Raw genomic sequence first — 26,092 nt, forward strand, 5'->3', positions numbered from 1 at the left:
CATAGCCTTAATTTAGAGTTACGTAGCCTTCATTTAGGGTTACGTAGACTTAATTTAGAGTTACGTAGCCTTCATTTAGAGTTACGTAGCCTTCATTTAGAGTTACGGAGTCTTTATTTAGAGTTACGTAGTCTTTATTTAGAGTTACGTAGCCTTCATTTAGAGTTACGTAGCCTTCATTTAGAGTTACATAGCCTTCATTTAGAGTTACGCAGCCTTCATTTAGAGTTACATAGTCTTTATTTAGAGTTACGTAGTCTTTATTTAGAGTTACGTAGCCTTCATTCAGAGTTACGGAGTCTCTATTCAGGGTTACGTAGTCTTCATTTAGAGTTACGTAGCCTTCATTTAGAGTTACGTAGTCTTTATTTAGAGTTATGTAGCCTTGATTTAGAGTTACGTAGCCTTCATTTAGAGTTTTATTTAGGGTTACGTAGTCTTTATTTAGAGTTACCATTAGTCACATATATTTAAAAAATGAAACAGGTCTACTTCGTATCCTCCTCAGCCTCTCACCTTTTCTGGAGGCCTCAAAGCTGTCAAAGATGTTTATTCTCTGGATGTCATATGTGAGTGTGGTGTTGGGCAGCAGGGTGCGGTTCCTGTTGATTGTGTTCAAGGCAAATTTAAAGGCGAGTTCCTCTGCTCCTGATGGGCCGCTTTCGATGGATTCAAATATTCCTCCTGAGGGACAGAAGAGCAACAGGTGGAAGACCAATAAGGTTCCATCTCAATTTCCCCGTCCAATAATTACAGTGGATTCTCCTCCAACATAAAACAGGTGACATTGAAGTGTCGGTGGTACGATCCATATAGCAAAGTTAATTATAGCTGTGCTTATTTTCTCTAAAAAATTGTAACAATTATATTCTCAGCTGCCTTCATGTCCTTTCCTATTAAGCAACAGTGTCATAATCAACATGCATTAATAGACATGAGGAGTGGAGAGAGAGCTTTATTGTGATGTTTTGGACAGTCGACTAAAGAGAGTTGCATTTGCATTCGCTTACTCGTCTGTGTAATTAACAACGATTAGAGTGGACAGGAGGTGAGTTCAGGGGTCACGACCCCCTCGTTCTCCCTCTCTTGCTCACTCCCTCTCTCTTTCTCTCTCCTGCAGCTTTGACAGAAAAGTTCACTCCTCCACTTTGATCCCGTCATTTCCACGTGAAAAGACCCATAAGCACCAACAAGGGAAGTTCATAGGACCATGTCAAATTGGGTGTCAAATGAAAGCTAAGATTCTATATTATTGAGAAATTAAGACATATATACATTGTTCCACCATTTTCCATCCTACAAATGAGGAATAAGCAAAGGCTTTGATTTCTGGTCAAACAGATGGAAAAGGGGTCTTAGAAAACATCTAGCGGGTATTCGAAATACATTAAAACACAATGTTGAAGTGAAGACCCCCTGCCAGCTATTATCAACGTTAACATTAATGTTACCTAAACTTACTTCTGTAAGTTTAGGTAACATTGCCTTGTGCCTTCAAATTCTCTTAGCAAAAACCAACATATCTTGAAAAGATTTTCTAATTTCTCTCCCTCACAAGGAGGGAGGAAAATGAAAGTTCACAGAAGTAACAAGTAAAGGTAGACCTATCAATCCGTTATAGTGTTTTTTAAACCGTTACCAAATCGAAAAATCAGCAACGGATTTTCTGCAATTGAATTGACTACAATAGTATGTCATGGTAGTCCCAAACTACAGTTGGGATCAAAAGTTTGGACAGCCAAATACAGTAGAGTACAGCACAGCACAGCACAATAAAGCACAGTAGAGTAGAGTAAAGAAAAGTATAGTTGAGTACAGTACAAATCAATACATTATAGTGTACTGTACCGAACTCTACTGTACTGTACTGTGCTGAACTATACTATACTGTACTGTTCGGTGCTTGGCTGTGCTGTACTGTACCTTGATGTTCAAATAATGCTGAAATGAAGGGGTAGAAAGAGAGAGAGTGTGTGTGTGTGTGTGTGTGTGTGTGTGTGTGTGTGTGTGTGTGTGTGTGTGTGTGTGTGTGTGTGTGTGTGTGTGTGTGACATAGGGAGACAGAGAGAGAGAGAGAGAGAGAGAGAGGGGAAAGCCAGGTTAATTCAGCAGAGCTAGCAAGCAGCTGTTTATACAGACCGGCTAATTGAGGGACCCAATGAGAACTTGAGATCCTCCAGAGCAGTAGTGCTGAGTCAGACCCTTTACTTTAGAGTGGTTCATCCACTTTAAAACTTAAAACTTCCCAGAGGCAGTTTCTGGTCACCGGGAGTTCTTGTTACATACTCAATGTACTCAGTTCTGAATTTCTTCTTTATATTATTAGGGTTTTTCCACTCCTTTTGTATTTTATTTTATTGGCGAGAGACAGAGAAGAGACAGGAAAGTCAGTTGGAGAGAGGGTGTTCGAATGGCGTGTGTCAGATTTAAACCCATTCTAATGCCGCCATACATTTGCTCAGGAGACAATGGAGCAAACCACAAGGCTACCCAGGCCACAGAAACAATGGAGCGAACCATTAGACCACCCCAGGCCACAGAAACAATGGAGCGAACCATTAGACCACCCCAGGCCACAGAATCAATGGAGCGAACCATTAGACCACCCCAGGCCACAGAAACAATGGAGCGAACCATTAGACCACCCCAGGCCACAGAAACAATGGAGCGAACCATTAGACCACCCCAGGCCACAGAAACAATGGAGTGAACCATTAGACCACCCCAGGCCACAGAAACAATGGAGCGAACCATTAGACCACTCCAGGCCACAGAAACAATGGAGCGAACCATTAGACCACCCCAGACCACAGAAACAATGGAGCGAACCATTAGACCACCACCGGGCCAGACAAATTCTAGGTTTAATTGAAATCGTCCTTCAAGGTTCCTGTATCAAAAAGATTAATCGACACTAGTCCTAGTAGCCAGACAACACGGAACATCTTAGCATTGTCATAGCTTACAGTACAAACTCCTAATCAAGAAGGTTCAGTGTAGTCAGTGGACTGTTAACAGTCTTAGTACCACTTCAAATAACCCAAGGAACGATGCTTCCACCCACACCGTCCAGACCTCTCAGTGAAGTGCAGTTACCATGGCGATCCCAGGTCTCTCTCAGCAGTGATCGAAACCCCTTAACATTTTTGAATGATTTACAATTTGATTGGAAAGTGCTCTCCAGGTGCTCCACTCTCATGCTGTTCAGAATTATGACATGACTTGACAACAACATAACATCTGCTATATTGTAGTGAAACGAATTTAACGATGACAGATCAGGTTATTATGTAGTAGTTAAACATCCAAATACCCCAACGAATGCTCATAGACCTCCTAATACTCCAAATGCCATGTAGGTATTAAACAACACTACCATCAAGCAAAGACTTGTTTCAAAGTTCACCATTCCAAAAAACGAGCATAGCACTGAGCATGAACTTTGACTCAACCTGGCTAGATCTGATGTCCACCACCCAAAAGATCAGAGACTTACCACTCAATGACTAGAGAGGGAGAATGAAAGAAACTCAAATCAATATTTCCAGAGGAGTTAACCCAGAGTTCAGGAGTCCAGAGTTGCTTCCCTATAGCTTCATTCCATGGGCGAGCTAAGAGTGTGATGTGATCCAAGCTCAAAGAGTTTCACTGAGCATTAAAGCCTGTTTATTGATTCAATTGTAGCAGGAAGGGAGGGAGCGAGGTAGTGAAAAGGAGACACAAAAGGATAGAGGACGAGAGCCCCCTCTTCCAGACCCTATGCACATAGGAAGATATTTATTTTTAAGTAAGAGTGAAGAAAAGAAACAGCGAGAGAGCGAGAGAAGACAAAAATTGATACAAATTACAGACCTCTACATGCTTTGTAAGTAGGAAAACCTGCAAAATCGGCAGTGTATCAAATACTTGTTCTCCCACACTGTATATGGCTAAACTGAATGAATACTCAGGGAGAAAAAGGTGTAGATTCACGCGCTCTCGGCAGATGTTTATTAAGTCTTCGCAGAAGGCAGGAATCGTGGTCACAGGCAGTGGTCAAACACACATAGGCCGTCAAAAACAAACAAAACAAAACGACAACAGAAAACAACTCAAAACAAACAGAAAGAACTGAACTAAATAAGGAGCTGATGAGACCAGGTGAGTAAATAACACAGGTGAAATCAATGAACAAAAATGAAAGACAGGGCTACGTTCAAGAACACAAAAAAACAGGGCTGTGTTCAAGAACACAAAGAAACAGGGCTACGTTCAAGAACACAAAGAAACAGGGCTATGTTCAAGAAGACAAAGAAACAGGGCTACGTTCAAGAACACAAAGAACAGGGCTACGTTCAAGAACACAAAGAACCGGGCTACGTTCAAGAACACAAAGAAATAGGGTTACGTTCAAGAACACAAAGAAATAGGGCTACGTTCAAGAACACAAAGAAACAGGGCTACGTTCAAGAACACAAAAAAACAGGGCTGTGTTCAAGAACACAAAGAAACAGGGCTACGTTCAAGAACACAAAGAAACAGGGCTATGTTCAAGAAGACAAAGAAACAGGGCTACGTTCAAGAACACAAAGAACAGGGCTACGTTCAAGAACACAAAGAACCGGGCTACGTTCAAGAACACAAAGAAATAGGGTTACGTTCAAGAACACAAAGAAATAGGGCTACGTTCAAGAACACAAAGAAACAGGGCTACGTTCAAGAACACAAAGAAAAAGAACACAAGGTTGACTAAGAAAAGAAAAGCAGAACCTTACAACTATAGTTCCACTGGTTATATATAGAGGGGTAAACTATAGTTACACTAGTTATATATGGAGGGGTAAACTATAGTTCCACTAGTTATAACTATAAAGGGGTAAACTATAGTTCCACTAGTTATATATAGAGGGGTAAGCTATAGTTACACTGGTTATATAAAGAGGGGTAAACTATAGTTCCACTAGTTATATATAGAGGGGTAAACTATAGTTCCACTGGTTATATATAGAGGGGTAAACTATAGTTCCATTAGTTATAACTATAGAGGGGTAAACTATAGTTCCACAGGTTATATATAGAGGGGTAAACTATAGTTCCACTAGTTATATATAGAGGGGTAAACTATAGTTCCATTAGTTATAACTATAGAGGGGTAAACTATAGTTCCACAGGTTATATATAGAGGGGTAAACTATAGTTACACTGGTTATATATAGAGGGGTAAACTATAGTTCCATTAGTTATAACTATAGAGGGGTAAACTATAGTTCCACAGGTTATATATAGAGGGGTAAACTATAGTTCCATTAGTTATAACTATAGAGGGGTAAACTATAGTTCCACTAGTTATAACTATAGAGGGGTAAACTATAGTTCCATTGGTTATATATAGAGGGGTAAACTATAGTTCAATTAGTTATAACTATAGAGGGGTAAACTATAGTTACACTTGTTATATATAGAGGGGTAAACTATAATTCCACTAGTTATATATAGAGGGGTAAACTATAGTTCCACAGGTTATATATAGAGGGGTAAACTATAGTTCCACGTGTTATATATAGAGGGGTAAACTATAGTTCCACTGGTTATATATAGAGGGGTAAACTATAGTTCCACTAGTTATAACTATAGAGGGGTAAACTATAGTTCCACGTGTTATATATAGAGGGGTAAACTATAGTTCCACTGGTTATATATAGAGGGGTAAACTATAGTTCCACTGGTTATATATAGAGGGGTAAACTATAGTTCCACTGGTTATATATAGAGGGGTAAACTATAGTTCCACAGGTTATATATAGAGGGGTAAACTATAGTTCCACTGTTTATATATAGAGGGGTAAACTATAGTTCCACAGGTTATATATAGAGGGGTAAACTATAGTTCCACATGTTATATATATATAGAGGGGTAAACTATAGTTCCACGGGTTATATATAAATTGGCAAACTATAGTTCCACTAGTTATATATAGAGGGGTAAACTATAGTTCCACTAGTTATAAACTATAGTTCCATTAGTTATAACTATAGAGGGGTAAACTATAGTTCCATTAGTTATAACTATAGAGGGGTAAACTATAGTTCCACTAGTTATAACTATAGAGGGGTAAACTATAGTTCTACTAGTTATATATAGAGGGGTAAACTATAGTTCCACTAGTTATATATAGAGGGGTAAACTATAGTTCCATTAGTTATAACTATAGAGGGGTAAACTATAGTTCCACTGGTTATATATAGAGGGGTAAACTATAGTTCCACTAGTTATATATAGAAGGGTAAACTATAGTTCCAATATTTATATACAGAAGGGTAAACTACATTTCCACAAGTTACAGTTGAAGTCTGAAGTTTACAAACACTTAGGTTGGAGTCATTAAAACTAGTTTTTCAACCACTCCACAAATTTCTTGTTAACAAACTATAGTTTTGGCAAGTCGGTTAGGACCTCTACTTCGTGCATGACACAAGTAATTTTACCAACAATTTTTTACAGACTGTATCACCATTCCAGTTGGTCAGAAGTTTACATACACAAAGTTGACTGTGCCTTTAAACAGCTTGGCAAATTCCAGAAAATGATGTAATGTCTTTTGAAGCTTCTGATAGGCTAATTGACATCATTTGAGTCAATTGGAGGAGAACCTGTGGATGTATTTCAATGTTTACCTTCAAACCCAGTGCCTCTTTGCTTGACATCATGGGAAAATCAAGAGAAATCAGCCAAGACCTCAGAAAAAAATTGTAGATCTCCACAAGTCTCGTTCATCCTTGGGAGCAATTTCCAAATGCCTGAAAGTACTACGTTCATCTGTACAAACAATAGTACGCAAGTATAAACATGGGATCACACAGCCATTATAGTGCTCAGGAAGGAGACGCGTTCTGTCTCCTAGAGATGAACGTACTTTGGGTGCGAAAAGTACAAATCAATCCCAGAACAAAAGCAAAGGACCTTGTGAAGATGCTGGAGGAAACGGGTACAAAAGTATCTATATCCACAGTAAAACGAGTCCTATATCGACATAACCTGAAAGGCCGCTCAGCAAGGAAGAAGCCACTGCTCCAAAACCGCCATTAAAAAAAGGCAGACTACGGTTTGCAACTGCACATGGGGACAAAGACCGTATTTTTCAGAGAAATGTGCTTTGGTCTGATGAAACAAAAATAGAACTGTTTGGCCATAATGACCATTGTTATGTTCGGAGGAAAAAGGGGGAGGCTTGCAAGCTGAAGAACACCATCCCATATGTGACGCACGGGGGTGGCAGCATAATGTTGTGGGGGTGCTTTGCTGCAGGAGAGACTGGTGCACTTCACAAAATAGATGGCGTAATGAGCGAGGAAAATGATGTGGATATGTTGAAGCAACATCTCAAGACATACTCTCCTTTCCTTAACCCGACTGAGGAATCTTTCTCCACATGGAGGTGGAAGGTATATGATAGGCGCCCTCACGTACAACCCACCCTTCTCCAGGCCATGGATGACGCCTGGATTCGCCCGAAGATTCCTCCCAAGATGTTTGGCTAATGAAAACATCCATTGTGATGAGGATGAGAACCTGTGGTCAAATCCACAAGACAGGGTTGTTGGAAATATAGAAGTACAGTAATAAATCCTTTGTTTTGCTTTTTACAGTAATCCAGGTGAGGAACACTGCAGTGATGTTTTACAGTAAGCCAGGTGAGGAACACTGCAGTGATGTTTTACAGTAAGCCAGGTGAGGAACACTGCAGTGATGTTTTACAGTAAGCCAGGTGAGGAACACTGCAGTGATGTTTTACAGTAAGCCAGGTGAGGAACACTGCAGTGATGTTTTACAGTAAACAAGGTGAGGAACACTGCAGTGATGTTTTACAGTAAGCCAGGTGAGGAACACTGCAGTGATGTTTTACAGTAAGCCAGGTGAGGAACACTGCAGTGATGTTTTACAGTAAACAAGGTGAGGAACACTGCAGTGATGTTTTACAGTAAGCCAGGTGAGGAACACTGCAGTGATGTTTTACAGTAAACAAGGTGAGGAACACTGCAGTGATGTTTTACAGTAAGCCAGGTGAGGAACACTGCAGTGATGTTTTACAGTAAACAAGGTGAGGAACACTGCAGTGATATTTTACAGTAAGTCAGGTGAGGAACACTGCATTGATATTTTACAGTAAGTCGGGTGAGGAACACTGCAGTTGACCGTTAACTGTTATTTCTTTTGTTGTAGGCAATTATTTTTGCTTTGATTCAAAGAAACCTATGTTGTGATTTTATTGTATTTCATCAATAAATGTCATATTTTGTTCAATGATTCCACTGTGTCTGTAGTATTCTCTCTACAAGTCCTTTTACAGTGATGTATGTACATGTAGTAGCGTAATGAAACATATTTTGTACTAGAATATTTAATGACTGTACTTTTATTATTTTATATAACCTTTATTTAACCAGGTAGGCTAGTTGAGAACAAGTTCTCATTTACAACTGCGACCTGGCCAAGATAAAGCAAAGCAGTGTGAACAGACAACAACACAGAGTTACACATGGACATAAACAAACAAGCCAATAACACAATAAACAAGTCAATGACACAGAAAAAAAGAGTTTATATACAATGTTGCATGAGGAGGTAGGCAATAAATAGGCCATAGGAGCGAAGAATTACAATTCAGCAGATTAACACTGGAGTGATAAATGAGCAGTGACAGCTACACAGTGAAACTATCGGTATCTGGTGTGTGGGTGATCTAAATTAATGTTCCCATGGTATTTCATGATACATGAGTTATTTGAACCAATGATTCTGCAAGTGCAAGGTTTCTTTAAAGATATGAATGCACAATGTAATGTTTTGAACATTGGACAGCCTGTGTTACAAGTGATGACCGTTTTGCGTTTTGGAGTGAAACCCTCCATCGTCGAGGGGTGAACAAGTGGAACCCTCCATCGTCGAGGGGTGAACAAGTGGAACCCTCCATCGTTGAGGGGTGAACAAGTGGAACCCTCCATCGTCGAGGGGTGAAGAAGTGGAACCCTCCATCGTCGAGGGGTGAACAAGTGAAACCCTCCATCGTCGAGGGGTGAACAAGTGGAACCCTCCATCGTCAAGGGGTGAACAAGTGAAACCCTCCATCGTCGAGGGGTGAACAAGTGGAACCCTCCATCGTCGAGGGGTGAAGAAGTGGAACCCTCCATCTTCGAGGGGTGAACAAGTGAAACCCTCCATCGTCGAGGGGTGAACAAGTGGAACCCTCCATCGGGTTGGTCTGTTCCATGGCAGATTTACACCTGAGATAATCTGGGTCTTTGTGTAAGAGTTAACTTGTGTGTGTGTGTCTGGGTGTGTGTGAGTGTGTGAGCGTATGTATCCGTTTGTCTGTGTGTGTGTGAGCGTGTGTGTGTGAGTGTATCTATTCGTATGTCTGTTTGTGTGTGAGCCCGTGTGTGTGAGCGTATGCATCCGTATGTCTGTTTGTGTGTGAGCCCGTGTGTGTGAGCGTATGCATCCGTATGTCTGTTTGTGTGTGTTGGTGAAAATGAACGCACAGCACAGAAGTCTTCAGACACTCTCCTCTCTCTCATGCTACTAAGGGTGCACCATCGACTTAGCATTATCATTCTTTTGGTTATGGATTTCATTTCTTTAAAGGAGTAATCTGCAATAGAGTTGAAGAATATAACTTATAAATGCATCATGAATTTCGTTTAACTGTTATAATCAGAATCAGAACCCAAAATATAAGCTTGTTTTACTCCATGTTTGCAAACAAACTAAATGTAAACAAACACTGTACAGCCTTTAATTATGTTTAAACTATCATTTGTATGTCTTTGCATCCATACCTCTGTCTATTAATCTGAGAGTGGTTACATCCCTCAGCTTTTACACTCTGTTATTGTTTCCAAAGCTGTTTGCCGCTTTAAGGAATCTACCCTCCATGAAAGGAATTTGATAGATGACCATTTCTAAACCAGGAAGTTCCTAGAACAGCAGCCATATCTATCCAAGTGTACAAAAATGTTTCATGCAATGGTGTATGATTCAAACGACAAAGAAAAACCTGGTGTGAAATACTATTGAAATACTAATTGAAATACTAATTGAAGTGGAAAAAGAGTAATAGAAACATGTTCTTCTGTTTCAGACCCACAAGTTGTCTTTAATGAGCATGAATACGGAACAACGCATTGATCTTGGTGGAAGAATCATAGATTCTATCCTCTTAACTTCAGGATCGGTGGGTCCCCTGCGGGGTGGTTGAGCTAACGTAGGCTAATGCGATTAGCATGAGGTTGTAAGTAACAAGAACATTTCCCAGGACATAGACATGTCTGATATTGGAAAAAATCAAAAATTCTTGTTAATCTAACTCTACTGTCCAATATACAGTAGCTATTACAGTGAAAGAATAACATGCTATTGTTTGAGGAGAGTGCACAGTTTTGAACATAAAAAGTTATTAATATATGTTAGGATTATAGACTAATATAGACTGAGTAGCTGCAATGTAAGTGAATGGTTAATTATTCTGGTATGAAAGATAACACAATTAGTTGAATCCACTCAAGGATGAGCTTGTGTTGCGGGGAGGAGGATGGGAGAGATGGCGGTCAGAGAGGTTGCCATGGTGATTACCTCTATTTCTACGACCATGGCGAGGTGATATCAGCCGTTTGGGAGTCTCCGAAGCTCATTGGCTGAAGGAAGGTCATTCCAAGCGGCATGGATGGATGGTCTGTCTCAGAGACTAATGGGGAATTGGTGCAGCTGCGAGACCGTGGTATGATGGGCGCCATGGCAACAGAGGAGCAACCCCTTCACCAGGCGTCGGTAGGCAGGTGGCACAGGTCCACCCAGTCATTCAGCTGTAGCTCCAAACATTCACAAGCTCCTACCTTTTCCCTTCTCCCTTGAACTGACGAGCCGTTACGAGTGAGGAATGGCTGTTGTTGATGGAAACAATCCGTAAATATCCCATAAATTCCCGATGGAAGCACTCCCTGACACTTTTGACGGCCAACGGAACATGATGCATGATGCACCGCCTCGCGACTGTGCCTGCGGTAATTATTCCACGCCCCCTAGTGGTGACTTGACCTTCTTGTGATGAGAGAGCCAAGGGCCAGGCCTAACCCTCTAAGGGTGTTCATGATGCACTGAGACAAGGGCCAGGCTTAACCCTGTAAGGGTGTTCATGATGCACTGAGACAAGGGCCAGTCCTAACCCTCTAGGGGTGTTCATGATGCATTGAGCCAAGGGCCAGGCCTAACCCTCTAAGGGTGTTCATGATGCACTGAGCCAAGGGCCAGGCTTAACCCTCTAAGGGTGTTCATGATGCACTGAGACAAGGGCCAGTCCTAACGCTCTAGGGGTGTTCATGATGCACTGAGCCAAGGGCCAGGCTTAACCCTCTAAGGGTGTTCATGATGCACTGAGACAAGGGCCAGGCTTAACCCTCTAAGGGTGTTCATGATGCACTGAGACAAGGGCCAGTCCTAACCCTCTAGGGGTGTTCATGATGCACTGAGACAAGGGCCAGGCCTAACCCTCTAAGGGTGTTCATGATGCACTGAGCCAAGGGCCAGGCTTTACCCTCTAAGGGTGTTCATGATGCACTGAGACAAGGGCCAGTCCTAACCCTCTAGGGGTGTTCATTATGCACTGAGCCAAGGGCCAGGCCTAACTCTCTAAGGGTGTTCATGAAGCACTGAGCCAAGGGCCAGGCTTAACCCTCTCAGGGTGTTGTTGATGCACAGAGTCAAGGGCCCGTCCTAACCCTCTAGGGGTGTTATTGATTCACTGAGCCAAGGGTCCATCCTCTCTCTAAGGGTGTTATTGATGCACTGAGCCAAGGGCCTGTCCTAACTCTCTAAGGGTGTTATTGATGCACTGAGACAAGGGCCAGGCCTAACCTTCTAAGGGTGTTATTGATGCACTGAGCCAAGGGTCCATTATCTCACTAAGGGTGTTATTGATGCACTGAGCCAAGGGCCAGGCGTAACCCTCTAAGGGTGTTATTGATGCACTGAGACAAGGGCCAGGCCTAACCCTCTAAGGGTGTTCATGATGCACTGAGCCAAGGGCCAGGCTTAACCCTCTAAGGGTGTTCATGATGCACTGAGACAAGGGCCAGGCCTAACCCTCTAAGGGTGTTCATGATGCACTGAGCCAAGGGCCAGGCTTAACCCTCTAAGGGTGTTCATGATGCACTGAGACAAGGGCCAGTCCTAACCCTCTAGGGGTGTTCATGATGCACTGAGCCAAGGGCCAGGCTTAACCCTCTAAGGGTGTTCATGCTGCACTGAGACAAGGGCCAGGCTTAACCCTCTAAGGGTGTTCATGATGCACTGAGAAAAGGGCCAGTCCTAACCCTCTAGGGGTGTTCATGATGCACTGAGACAAGGGCCAGGCCTAACCCTCTAGGGGTGTTCATGATGCACTGAGCCAAGGGCCAGGCTTAACCCTCTAAGGGTGTTCATGCTGCACTGAGACAAGGGCCAGGCTTAACCCTCTAAGGGTGTTCATGATGCACTGAGACAAGGGCCAGTCCTAACCCTCTAGGGGTGTTCATTATGCACTGAGCCAAGGGCCAGGCCTAACCTTCTAAGGGTGTTATTGATGCACTGAGCCAAGGGTCCATCCTCTCTCTAAGGGTGTTATTGATGCACTGAGCCAAGGGCCAGGCTTAACCCTCTAAGGGTGTTATTGATGCACTGAGTCAAGAGTCCGTCCTAACTCTCTAAGATTGTTATTGATGCACTGAGTCAAGAGTCCGTCCTAACCCTCTAAGGGTGTTATTGATGCACTGAGTCAAGGGTCCGTCCTAACTCTCTAAGATTGTTATTGATGCACTGAGTCAAGAGTCCGTCCTAACTCTCTAAGATTGTTATTGATGCACTGAGTCAAGGGTCCGTCCTAACTCTCTAAGATTGTTAATGATGCACTGAGTCAAGAGTCCGTCCTAACTCTCTAAGGGTGTTATTGATGCACTGAGTCAAGAGTCCGTCCTAACTCTCTAAGGGTGTTATTGATGCACTGAGTCAAGGGTCCGTCCTAACTCTCTAAGGGTGTTATTGATGCACTGAGTCAAGAGTCCGTCCTAACTCTCTAAGATTGTTATTGATGCACTGAGTCAAGGGTCAGTCCTAACTCTCTAAGGGTGTTATTGATGCACTGAGTCAAGGGTCCGTCCTAACTCTCTAAGGGTGTTATTGATGCACTGAGTCAAGGGTCCGTCCTAACTCTCTAAGATTGTTATTGATGCACTGAGTCAAGGGTCCGTCCTCTCTCTAAGATTGTTATTGATGCACTGAGTCAAGGGTCCGTCCTCTCTCTAAGATTGTTATTGATGCACTGAGTCAAGGGTCCGTCCTAACTCTCTAAGATTGTTATTGATGCACTGAGTCAAGGGTCCGTCCTAACTCTCTAAATTGTTATTGATGCACTCAAGGGTAAGATAAGGGTGTTATTGATGCACTGAGTCAAGGTCCAGGCCTAACTCTCTAAGGGTGTTATTGATGCACTGAGTCAAGAGTCCGTCCTAACCTCTAAGGTGTTTTTGATGCACTGAGTCAAGAGTCCGCTTAACCTCTAAGATTGTTATTGATGCACTGAGTCAAGAGTCCAGGCCTAACCTCTAAGATTGTTATTGATGCACTGAGTCAAGAGTCCAGGCTTAACCCTCTAAGATTGTTCATGATGCACTGAGACAAGAGTCCGTCCTAACCCTCTAATGATGCACTGTCAAGAGTCCGTCTTAACCCTCTAAGGGTGTTCATGATGCACTGAGTCAAGAGTCCAGGCCTAACCCTCTAAGGGTGTTCATTGATGCACTGAGAAAAGAGTCCAGTCCTAACCCTCTAGGGGTGTTATTGATGCACTGAGTCAAGAGTCCGTCCTAACCCTCTAAGGTGTTATTGATGCACTGAGTCAAGAGTCCGTCTTAACCTCTAAGGGTGTTATTGATGCACTGAGTCAAGAGTCCAGTCCTAACCTCTAAGGGTGTTATTGATGCACTGAGTCAAGAGCCAAGGGCCAGGCCTAACTCTAAGGGTGTTATTGATGCACTGAGCCAAGGGTCCATCCCTCTCTAAGGGTGTTATTGATGCACTGAGCCAAGGGTCCGTCCTAACCCTCTAAGGGTGTTATTGATGCACTGAGTCAAGAGTCCGTCCTAACTCTCTAAGATTGTTATTGATGCACTGAGTCAAGAGTCCGTCCTAACCCTCTAAGGGTGTTATTGATGCACTGAGTCAAGAGTCCGTCCTAACTCTCTAAGATTGTTATTGATGCACTGAGTCAAGAGTCCGTCCTAACTCTCTAAGATTGTTATTGATGCACTGAGTCAAGAGTCCGTCCTAACTCTAAGATTGTTATTGATGCACTGAGTCAAGAGTCCGTCCTAACTCTCTAAGGGTGTTATTGATGCACTGAGTCAAGAGTCCGTCCTAACTCTCTAAGGGTGTTATTGATGCACTGAGTCAAGGGTCCGTCCTAACTCTCTAAGGGTGTTATTGATGCACTGAGTCAAGAGTCCGTCCTAACTCTCTAAGATTGTTATTGATGCACTGAGTCAAGGGTCAGTCCTAACTCTCTAAGGGTGTTATTGATGCACTGAGTCAAGGGTCCGTCCTAACTCTCTAAGGGTGTTATTGATGCACTGAGTCAAGGGTCCGTCCTAACTCTCTAAGATTGTTATTGATGCACTGAGTCAAGGGTCCGTCCTCTCTCTAAGATTGTTATTGATGCACTGAGTCAAGGGTCCGTCCTAACTCTCTAAGATTGTTATTGATGCACTGAGTCAAGGGTCCGTCCTAACTCTCTAAGATTGTTATTGATGCACTGAGTCAAGGGTCCGTCCTAACTCTCTAAGATTGTTATTGATGCACTGAGTCAAGAGTCCGTCCTAACTCTCTAAGGGTGTTATTGATGCACTGAGTCAAGGGTCCGTCCTAACTCTCTAAGGGTGTTTTTGATGCACTGAGTCAAGAGTCCGTCCTCTCTCTAAGATTGTTATTGATGCACTGAGTCAAGAGTCCGTCCTCTCTCTAAGATTGTTATTGATGCACTGAGTCAAGAGTCCGTCCTAACTCTCTAAGATTGTTTTTGATGCACTGAGTCAAGAGTCCGTCCTCTCTCTAAGATTGTTATTGATGCACTGAGTCAAGAGTCCGTCCTAACCCTCTAAGGGTGTTATTGATGCACTGAGTCAAGAGTCCGTCCTAACTCTCTAAGATTGTTATTGATGCACTGAGTCAAGAGTCCGTCCTAACTCTCTAAGGGTGTTATTGATGCACTGAGTCAAGAGTCCGTCCTAACCCTCTAAGGGTGTTATTGATGCACTGAGTCAAGAGTCCGTCCTAACTCTCTAAGATTGTTATTGATGCACTGAGTCAAGAGTCCGTCCTAACCCTCTAAGGGTGTTATTGATGCACTGAGTCAAGGGTCCGTCCTAACTCTCTAAGATTGTTATTGATGCACTGAGTCAAGAGTCCGTCCTAACTCTCTAAGATTGTTATTGATGCACTGAGTCAAGGGTCCGTCCTAACACTCTAAGATTGTTAATGATGCACTGAGTCAAGAGTCCGTCCTAACTCTCTAAGGGTGTTATTGATGCACTGAGTCAAGAGTCCGTCCTAACTCTCTAAGGGTGTTATTGATGCACTAAGTCAAGAGTCCGTCCTAACTCTCTAAGGGTGTTATTAATGCACTGAGTCAAGAGTCCGCCCTAACTCTCTAAGGGTGTTATTGATGCACTGAGTCAAGAGTCCGTCCTAACTCTCTAAGGGTGTTATTGATGCACTGAGTCAAGGGTCCGTCCTAACTCTCTAAGGGTGTTATTGATGCACTGAGTCAAGAGTCCGTCCTAACTCTCTAAGATTGTTATTGATGCACTGAGTCAAGAGTCCGTCCTAACTCTCTAAGATTGTTATTGATGCACTGAGTCAAGGGTCCGTCCTAACTCTCTAAGGGTGTTATTGATGCACTGAGTCAAGAGTCCGTCCTAACTCTCTAAGATTGATGCACTGAGTCAAGGGTCCGTCCTCTCTCTAAGATTGTTATTGATGCACTGAGTCAAGAGTCCGTCCTAACTCTCTAAGATTGTTATTGATGCACTGAGTCAAGGGTCCGTCCTAACTCTCTAAGGGTGTTATTGATGCACTGAGTCAAGGTCCGTCCTAACTCTCTAAGGGTGTTATTGATGCACTGAGTCAAGAGTCCGTCCTAACTCTCTAAGATTGTTATTGATGCACTGAGTCAAGGGTCCGTCCTAACTCTCTAAGGGTGTTATTGATTCACTGAGTCAAGGGTCCGTCCTAACTCTCTAAGGGTGTTATTGATGTACTGAGTCAAGAGTCCGTCCTAACTCTCTAAGATTGTTATTGATGCACTGAGTCAAGGGTCCGTCCTAACTCTCTAAGATTGTTATTGATGCACTGAGTCAAGAGTCCGTCCTAACTCTCTAAGGGTGTTATTGATGCACTGAGTCAAGAGTCCGTCCTAACTCTCTAAGATTGTTTTTGATGCACTGAGTCAAGAGTCCGTCCTCTCTCTAAGATTGTTATTGATGCACTGAGTCAAGAGTCCGTCCTAACTCTCTAAGATTGTTATTGATGCACTGAGTCAAGAGTCCGTCCTAACTCTCTAAGGGTGTTATTGATGCACTGAGTCAAGTCCTAACCCTCTAAGGGTGTTATTGATGCACTGAGTCAAGAGTCCGTCCTAACCCTCTAAGGGTGTTATTGATGCACTGAGTCAAGGGTCCGTCCTAACTCTCTAAGATTGTTATTGATGCACTGAGTCAAGAGTCCGTCCTAACTCTCTAAGATTGTTATTGATGCACTGAGTCAAGGGTCCGTCCTAACTCTCTAAGATTGTTAATGATGCACTGAGTCAAGAGTCCGTCCTAACTCTCTAAGGGTGTTATTGATGCACTGAGTCAAGAGTCCGTCCTAACTCTCTAAGGTGTTATTGATGCACTGAGTCAAGAGTCCGTCCTAACTCTCTAAGGGTGTTATTAATGCACTGAGTCAAGAGTCCGTCCTAACTCTCTAAGGGTGTTATTGATGCACTGAGTCAAGAGTCCGTCCTAACTCTCTAAGGGTGTTATTGATGCACTGAGTCAAGGGTCCGTCCTAACTCTCTAAGGGTGTTATTGATGCACTGAGTCAAGAGTCCGTCCTAACTCTCTAAGATTGTTATTGATGCACTGAGTCAAGAGTCCGTCCTAACTCTCTAAGATTGTTATTGATGCACTGAGTCAAGGGTCCGTCCTAACTCTCTAAGGGTGTTATTGATGCACTGAGTCAAGGGTCCGTCCTAACTCTCTAAGATTGTTATTGATGCACTGAGTCAAGGGTCCGTCCTAACTCTCTAAGGGTGTTATTGATCACTGAGTCAAGGGTCCGTCCTAACTCTCTAAGATTGTTATTGATGCACTGAGTCAAGGGTCCGTCCTAACTCTCTAAGATTGTTATTGATGCACTGAGTCAAGGGTCCGTCCTAACTCTCTAAGATTGTTATTGATGCACTGAGTCAAGAGTCCGTCCTAACTCTCTAAGGGTGTTATTGATGCACTGAGTCAAGAGTCCGTCCTAACTCTCTAAGGGTGTTATTGATGCACTGAGTCAAGAGTCCGTCCTAACTCTCTAAGATTGTTTTTGATGCACTGAGTCAAGAGTCCGTCCTCTCTCTAAGATTGTTATTGATGCACTGAGTCAAGAGTCCGTCCTAACTCTCTAAGATTGTTATTGATGCACTGAGTCAAGAGTCCGTCCTAACTCTCTAAGATTGTTATTGATGCACTGAGTCAAGAGTCCGTCCTAACCCTCTAAGGGTGTTATTGATGCACTGAGTCAAGAGTCCGTCCTAACCCTCTAAGGGTGTTATTGATGCACTGAGTCAAGAGTCCGTCCTAACTCTCTAAGGGTGTTATTGATGCACTGATTCAAGAGTCCGTCCTAACTCTCTAAGATTGTTATTGATGCACTGAGTCAAGGGTCCGTCCTAACTCTCTAAGGGTGTTATTGATGCACTGAGTCAAGGGTCCGTCCTAACCTCTAAGATTGTTATTGATGCACTGAGCCAAGAGTCCGTCCTAACTCTCTAAGGGTGTTATTGATGCACTGAGTCAAGAGTCCGTCCTAACTCTCTAAGATTGTTATTGATGCACTGAGTCAAGAGTCCGTCCTAACTCTCTAAGGGTGTTATTGATGCACTGAGTCAAGAGTCCGTCCTAACTCTCTAAGGGTGTTATTGATGCACTGAGTCAAGAGTCCGTCCTAACTCTCTAAGGGTGTTATTGATGCACTGAGTCAAGAGTCCGTCCTAACTCTCTAAGGGTGTTATTGATGCACTGAGTCAAGAGTCCGTCCTAACTCTCTAAGGGTGTTATTGATGCACTGAGTCAAGAGTCCGTCCTAACTCTCTAAGGGTGTTATTGATGCACTCAGTCAAGGGTCCGTCCTAACTCTCTAAGGGTGTTATTGATGCACTGAGTCAAGAGTCCGTCCTAACTCTCTAAGATTGTTATTGATGCACTGAGTCAAGAGTCCGTCCTAACTCTCTAAGGGTGTTATTGATGCACTGAGTCAAGAGTCCGTCCTAACCCTCTAAGGGTGTTATTGATGCACTGAGTCAAGAGTCCGTCCTAACTCTCTAAGGGTGTTATTGATGCACTGAGTCAAGAGTCCGTCCTAACTCTCTAAGGGTGTTATTAATGCACTGAGTCAAGAGTCCGTCCTAACTCTCTAAGGGTGTTATTGATGCACTGAGTCAAGAGTCCGTCCTAACCTCTAAGGGTGTTATTGATGCACTGAGTCAAGAGTCCGTCCTAACTCTCTAAGGGTGTTATTGATGCACTGAGTCAAGAGTCCGTCCTAACTCTCTAAGGGTGTTATTGATGCACTGAGTCAAGAGTCCGTCCTAACTCTCTAAGGGTGTTATTGATGCACTGAGTCAAGAGTCCGTCCTAACTCTCTAAGGTGTTATTGATGCACTCAGTCAAGGGTCCGTCCTAACTCTCTAAGGGTGTTATTGATGCACTGAGTCAAGAGTCCGTCCTAACTCTCTAAGATTGTTATTGATGCACTGAGTCAAGAGTCCGTCCTAACTCTCTAAGATTGTTATTGATGCACTGAGTCAAGGGTCCGTCCTAACTCTCTAAGGGTGTTATTGATGCACTGAGTCAAGAGTCCGTCCTAACTCTCTAAGATTGTTATTGATGCACTGAGTCAAGGGTCCGTCCTAACTCTCTAAGGGTGTTATTGATTCACTGAGTCAAGGGTCCGTCCTAACTCTCTAAGGGTGTTATTGATGCACTGAGTCAAGAGTCCGTCCTAACTCTCTAAGATTGTTATTGATGCACTGAGTCAAGGGTCCGTCCTAACTCTCTAAGATTGTTATTGATGCACTGAGTCAAGAGTCCGTCCTAACTCTCTAAGGGTGTTATTGATGCACTGAGTCAAGAGTCCGTCCTAACTCTCTAAGGGTGTTATTGATGCACTGAGTCAAGAGTCCGTCCTAACTCTCTAAGATTGTTTTTGATGCACTGAGTCAAGAGTCCGTCCTCTCTCTAAGATTGTTATTGATGCACTGAGTCAAGAGTCCGTCCTAACTATCTAAGATTGTTATTGATGCACTGAGTCAAGAGTCCGTCCTAACTCTCTAAGGGTGTTATTGATGCACTGAGTCAAGAGTCCGTCCTAACCCTCTAAGGGTGTTATTGATGCACTGAGTCAAGAGTCCGTCCTAACCCTCTAAGGGTGTTATTGATGCACTGAGTCAAGAGTCCGTCCTAACTCTCTAAGGGTGTTATTGATGCACTGATTCAAGAGTCCGTCCTAACTCTCTAAGATTGTTATTGATGCACTGAGTCAAGGGTCCGTCCTAACTCTCTAAGGGTGTTATTGATGCACTGAGTCAAGGGTCCGTCCTAACCCTCTAAGATTGTTATTGATGCACTGAGCCAAGAGTCCGTCCTAACTCTCTAAGGGTGTTATTGATGCACTGAGTCAAGAGTCCGTCCTAACTCTCTAAGATTGTTATTGATGCACTGAGTCAAGAGTCCGTCCTAACTCTCTAAGGGTGTTATTGATGCACTGAGTCAAGAGTCCGTCCTAACCCTCTAAGGGTGTTATTGATGCACTGAGTCAAGAGTCCGTCCTAACCCTCTAAGGGTGTTATTGATGCACTGAGTCAAGGGTCCGTCCTAACTCTCTAAGATTGTTATTGATGCACTGAGTCAAGAGTCCGTCCTAACTCTCTAAGGGTGTTATTGATGCACTGAGTCAAGAGTCCGTCCTAACCCTCTAAGGGTGTTATTGATGCACTGAGTCAAGAGTCCGTCCTAACCCTCTAAGGGTGTTATTGATGCACTGAGTCAAGGGTCCGTCCTAACTCTCTAAGATTGTTATTGATGCACTGAGTCAAGAGTCCGTCCTAACTCTCTAAGATTGTTATTGATGCACTGAGTCAAGGGTCCGTCCTAACTCTCTAAGATTGTTAATGATGCACTGAGTCAAGAGTCCGTCCTAACTCTCTAAGGGTGTTATTGATGCACTGAGTCAAGAGTCCGTCCTAACTCTCTAAGGGTGTTATTGATGCACTGAGTCAAGAGTCCGTCCTAACTCTCTAAGGGTGTTATTAATGCACTGAGTCAAGAGTCCGTCCTAACTCTCTAAGGGTGTTATTGATGCACTGAGTCAAGAGTCCGTCCTAACTCTCTAAGGGTGTTATTGATGCACTCAGTCAAGGGTCCGTCCTAACTCTCTAAGGGTGTTATTGATGCACTGAGTCAAGAGTCCGTCCTAACTCTCTAAGATTGTTATTGATGCACTGAGTCAAGAGTCCGTCCTAACTCTCTAAGATTGTTATTGATGCACTGAGTCAAGGGTCCGTCCTAACTCTCTAAGGGTGTTATTGATGCACTGAGTCAAGAGTCCGTCCTAACTCTCTAAGATTGTTATTGATGCACTGAGTCAAGGGTCCGTCCTAACTCTCTAAGGGTGTTATTGATTCACTGAGTCAAGGGTCCGTCCTAACTCTCTAAGGGTGTTATTGATGCACTGAGTCAAGAGTCCGTCCTAACTCTCTAAGATTGTTATTGATGCACTGAGTCAAGGGTCCGTCCTAACTCTCTAAGATTGTTATTGATGCACTGAGTCAAGAGTCCGTCCTAACTCTCTAAGGGTGTTATTGATGCACTGAGTCAAGAGTCCGTCCTAACTCTCTAAGGGTGTTATTGATGCACTGAGTCAAGAGTCCGTCCTAACTCTCTAAGATTGTTTTTGATGCACTGAGTCAAGAGTCCGTCCTCTCTCTAAGATTGTTATTGATGCACTGAGTCAAGAGTCCGTCCTAACTATCTAAGATTGTTATTGATGCACTGAGTCAAGAGTCCGTCCTAACTCTCTAAGGGTGTTATTGATGCACTGAGTCAAGAGTCCGTCCTAACTCTCTAAGGGTGTTATTGATGCACTGATTCAAGAGTCCGTCCTAACTCTCTAAGATTGTTATTGATGCACTGAGTCAAGGGTCCGTCCTAACTCTCTAAGGGTGTTATTGATGCACTGAGTCAAGGGTCCGTCCTAACCCTCTAAGATTGTTATTGATGCACTGAGCCAAGAGTCCGTCCTAACTCTCTAAGGGTGTTATTGATGCACTGAGTCAAGAGTCCGTCCTAACTCTCTAAGATTGTTATTGATGCACTGAGTCAAGAGTCCGTCCTAACTCTCTAAGGGTGTTATTGATGCACTGAGTCAAGAGTCCGTCCTAACTCTCTAAGGGTGTTATTAATGCACTGAGTCAAGAGTCCGTCCTAACTCTCTAAGGGTGTTATTGATGCACTGAGTCAAGAGTCCGTCCTAACTCTCTAAGGGTGTTATTGATGCACTCAGTCAAGGGTCCGTCCTAACTCTCTAAGGGTGTTATTGATGCACTGAGTCAAGAGTCCGTCCTAACTCTCTAAGATTGTTATTGATGCACTGAGTCAAGAGTCCGTCCTAACTCTCTAAGATTGTTATTGATGCACTGAGTCAAGGGTCCGTCCTAACTCTCTAAGGGTGTTATTGATGCACTGAGTCAAGAGTCCGTCCTAACTCTCTAAGATTGTTATTGATGCACTGAGTCAAGGGTCCGTCCTAACTCTCTAAGGGTGTTATTGATTCACTGAGTCAAGGAGTCCGTCCTAACTCTCTAAGGGTGTTATTGATGCACTGAGTCAAGAGTCCGTCCTAACTCTCTAAGATTGTTATTGATGCACTGAGTCAAGGGTCCGTCCTAACTCTCTAAGATTGTTATTGATGCACTGAGTCAAGAGTCCGTCCTAACTCTCTAAGGGTGTTATTGATGCACTGAGTCAAGAGTCCGTCCTAACTCTCTAAGGGTGTTATTGATGCACTGAGTCAAGAGTCCGTCCTAACTCTCTAAGATTGTTTTTGATGCACTGAGTCAAGAGTCCGTCCTCTCTCTAAGATTGTTATTGATGCACTGAGTCAAGAGTCCGTCCTAACTATCTAAGATTGTTATTGATGCACTGAGTCAAGAGTCCGTCCTAACTCTCTAAGGGTGTTATTGATGCACTGAGTCAAGAGTCCGTCCTAACTCTCTAAGGGTGTTATTGATGCACTGATTCAAGAGTCCGTCCTAACTCTCTAAGATTGTTATTGATGCACTGAGTCAAGGGTCCGTCCTAACTCTCTAAGGGTGTTATTGATGCACTGAGTCAAGGGTCCGTAATAACTCTCTAAGATTGTTATTGATGCACTGAGTCAAGAGTCCGTCCTAACTCTCTAAGATTGTTATTGATGCACTGAGTCAAGGGTCCGTCCTAACTCTCTAAGATTGTTAATGATGCACTGAGTCAAGAGTCCGTCCTAACTCTCTAAGGGTGTTATTGATGCACTGAGTCAAGAGTCCGTCCTAACTCTCTAAGGGTGTTATTGATGCACTGAGTCAAGAGTCCGTCCTAACTCTCTAAGGGTGTTATTAATGCACTGAGTCAAGAGTCCGTCCTAACTCTCTAAGGGTGTTATTGATGCACTGAGTCAAGAGTCCGTCCTAACTCTCTAAGGGTGTTATTGATGCACTGAGTCAAGGGTCCGTCCTAACTCTCTAAGGGTGTTATTGATGCACTGAGTCAAGAGTCCGTCCTAACTCTCTAAGATTGTTATTGATGCACTGAGTCAAGAGTCCGTCCTAACTCTCTAAGATTGTTATTGATGCACTGAGTCAAGGGTCCGTCCTAACTCTCTAAGGGTGTTATTGATGCACTGAGTCAAGGGTCCGTCCTAACTCTCTAAGATTGTTATTGATGCACTGAGTCAAGGGTCCATCCTCTCTCTAAGATTGTTATTGATGCACTGAGTCAAGGGTCTGTCCTAACTCTCTAAGATTGTTATTGATGCACTGAGTCAAGGGTCCGTCCTAACTCTCTAAGGGTGTTATTGATGCACTGAGTCAAGGGTCCGTCCTAACTCTCTAAGGGTGTTATTGATGCACTGAGTCAAGAGTCCGTCCTAACTCTCTAAGATTGTTATTGATGCACTGAGTCAAGGGTCCGTCCTAACTCTCTAAGGGTGTTATTGATTCACTGAGTCAAGGGTCCGTCCTAACTCTCTAAGGGTGTTATTGATGCACTGAGTCAGAGTCCGTCCTAACTCTCTAAGATTGTTATTGATGCACTGAGTCAAGGTCCGTCCTAACTCTCTAAGATTGTTATTGATGCACTGAGTCAAGAGTCCGTCCTAACTCTCTAAGGGTGTTATTGATGCACTGAGTCAAGAGTCCGTCCTAACTCTCTAAGATTGTTTTTGATGCACTGAGTCAAGAGTCCGTCCTCTCTCTAAGATTGTTATTGATGCACTGAGTCAAGAGTCCGTCCTAACTCTCTAAGATTGTTATTGATGCACTGAGTCAAGAGTCCGTCCTAACTCTCTAAGGGTGTTATTGATGCACTGAGTCAAGAGTCCGTCCTAACCCTCTAAGGGTGTTATTGATGCACTGAGTCAAGAGTCCGTCCTAACTCTCTAAGATTGTTATTGATGCACTGAGTCAAGAGTCCGTCCTAACTCTCTAAGGGTGTTATTGATGCACTGAGTCAAGAGTCCGTCCTAACTCTCTAAGGGTGTTATTAATGCACTGAGTCAAGAGTCCGTCCTAACTCTCTAAGGGTGTTATTGATGCACTGAGTCAAGAGTCCGTCCTAACTCTCTAAGGGTGTTATTGATGCACTCAGTCAAGGGTCCGTCCTAACTCTCTAAGGGTGTTATTGATGCACTGAGTCAAGAGTCCGTCCTAACTCTCTAAGATTGTTATTGATGCACTGAGTCAAGAGTCCGTCCTAACTCTCTAAGATTGTTATTGATGCACTGAGTCAAGGGTCCGTCCTAACTCTCTAAGGGTGTTATTGATGCACTGAGTCAAGAGTCCGTCCTAACTCTCTAAGATTGTTATTGATGCACTGAGTCAAGGGTCCGTCCTAACTCTCTAAGGGTGTTATTGATTCACTGAGTCAAGGGTCCGTCCTAACTCTCTAAGGGTGTTATTGATGCACTGAGTCAAGAGTCCGTCCTAACTCTCTAAGATTGTTATTGATGCACTGAGTCAAGGGTCCGTCCTAACTCTCTAAGATTGTTATTGATGCACTGAGTCAAGAGTCCGTCCTAACTCTCTAAGATTGTTATTGATGCACTGAGTCAAGGGTCCGTCCTAACTCTCTAAGGGTGTTATTGATTCACTGAGTCAAGAGTCCGTCCTAACTCTCTAAGGGTGTTATTGATGCACTGAGTCAAGAGTCCGTCCTAACTCTCTAAGGGTGTTATTGATGCACTCAGTCAAGGGTCCGTCCTAACTCTCTAAGGGTGTTATTGATGCACTGAGTCAAGAGTCCGTCCTAACTCTCTAAGATTGTTATTGATGCACTGAGTCAAGAGTCCGTCCTAACTCTCTAAGATTGTTATTGATGCACTGAGTCAAGGGTCCGTCCTAACTCTCTAAGGGTGTTATTGATGCACTGAGTCAAGAGTCCGTCCTAACTCTCTAAGATTGTTATTGATGCACTGAGTCAAGGGTCCGTCCTAACTCTCTAAGGGTGTTATTGATTCACTGAGTCAAGGGTCCGTCCTAACTCTCTAAGGGTGTTATTGATGCACTGAGTCAAGAGTCCGTCCTAACTCTCTAAGATTGTTATTGATGCACTGAGTCAAGGGTCCGTCCTAACTCTCTAAGATTGTTATTGATGCACTGAGTCAAGAGTCCGTCCTAACTCTCTAAGGGTGTTATTGATGCACTGAGTCAAGAGTCCGTCCTAACTCTCTAAGGGTGTTATTGATGCACTGAGTCAAGAGTCCGTCCTAACTCTCTAAGATTGTTTTTGATGCACTGAGTCAAGAGTCCGTCCTCTCTCTAAGATTGTTATTGATGCACTGAGTCAAGAGTCCGTCCTAACTATCTAAGATTGTTATTGATGCACTGAGTCAAGAGTCCGTCCTAACTCTCTAAGGGTGTTATTGATGCACTGAGTCAAGAGTCCGTCCTAACTCTCTAAGGGTGTTATTGATGCACTGATTCAAGAGTCCGTCCTAACTCTCTAAGATTGTTATTGATGCACTGAGTCAAGGGTCCGTCCTAACTCTCTAAGGGTGTTATTGATGCACTGAGTCAAGAGTCCGTCCTAACTCTCTAAGATTGTTATTGATGCACTGAGTCAAGGGTCCGTCCTAACTCTCTAAGGGTGTTATTGATTCACTGAGTCAAGGGTCCGTCCTAACTCTCTAAGGGTGTTATTGATGCACTGAGTCAAGAGTCCGTCCTAACTCTCTAAGATTGTTATTGATGCACTGAGTCAAGGGTCCGTCCTAACTCTCTAAGATTGTTATTGATGCACTGAGTCAAGAGTCCGTCCTAACTCTCTAAGGGTGTTATTGATGCACTGAGTCAAGAGTCCGTCCTAACTCTCTAAGGGTGTTATTGATGCACTGAGTCAAGAGTCCGTCCTAACTCTCTAAGATTGTTTTTGATGCACTGAGTCAAGAGTCCGTCCTAACTCTCTAAGATTGTTATTGATGCACTGAGTCAAGAGTCCGTCCTAACTATCTAAGATTGTTATTGATGCACTG

The 26,092-nt window shown here is 43.3% G+C and overlaps 1 protein-coding gene across 1 annotated transcript in view; it reads right to left on the bottom strand.

The window, feature by feature from the left end:
* The window catches only part of LOC115116850 (glutamate receptor ionotropic, kainate 2-like), a 188,783-nt gene that overhangs the window by 153,420 nt on the left and 9,271 nt on the right, over positions 1 to 26,092 (bottom strand). Inside the window, exon 4 of the mRNA XM_065008472.1 lies at positions 517 to 684. Within this exon, the coding sequence (XP_064864544.1) occupies positions 517 to 684 (168 nt within the window). The remainder of the gene's footprint in view (positions 1 to 516; positions 685 to 26,092) is intronic.

Source organism: Oncorhynchus nerka, linkage group LG24 (assembly GCF_034236695.1).
Source record: "Oncorhynchus nerka isolate Pitt River linkage group LG24, Oner_Uvic_2.0, whole genome shotgun sequence".
Lineage (NCBI taxonomy): Eukaryota > Metazoa > Chordata > Actinopteri > Salmoniformes > Salmonidae > Oncorhynchus > Oncorhynchus nerka.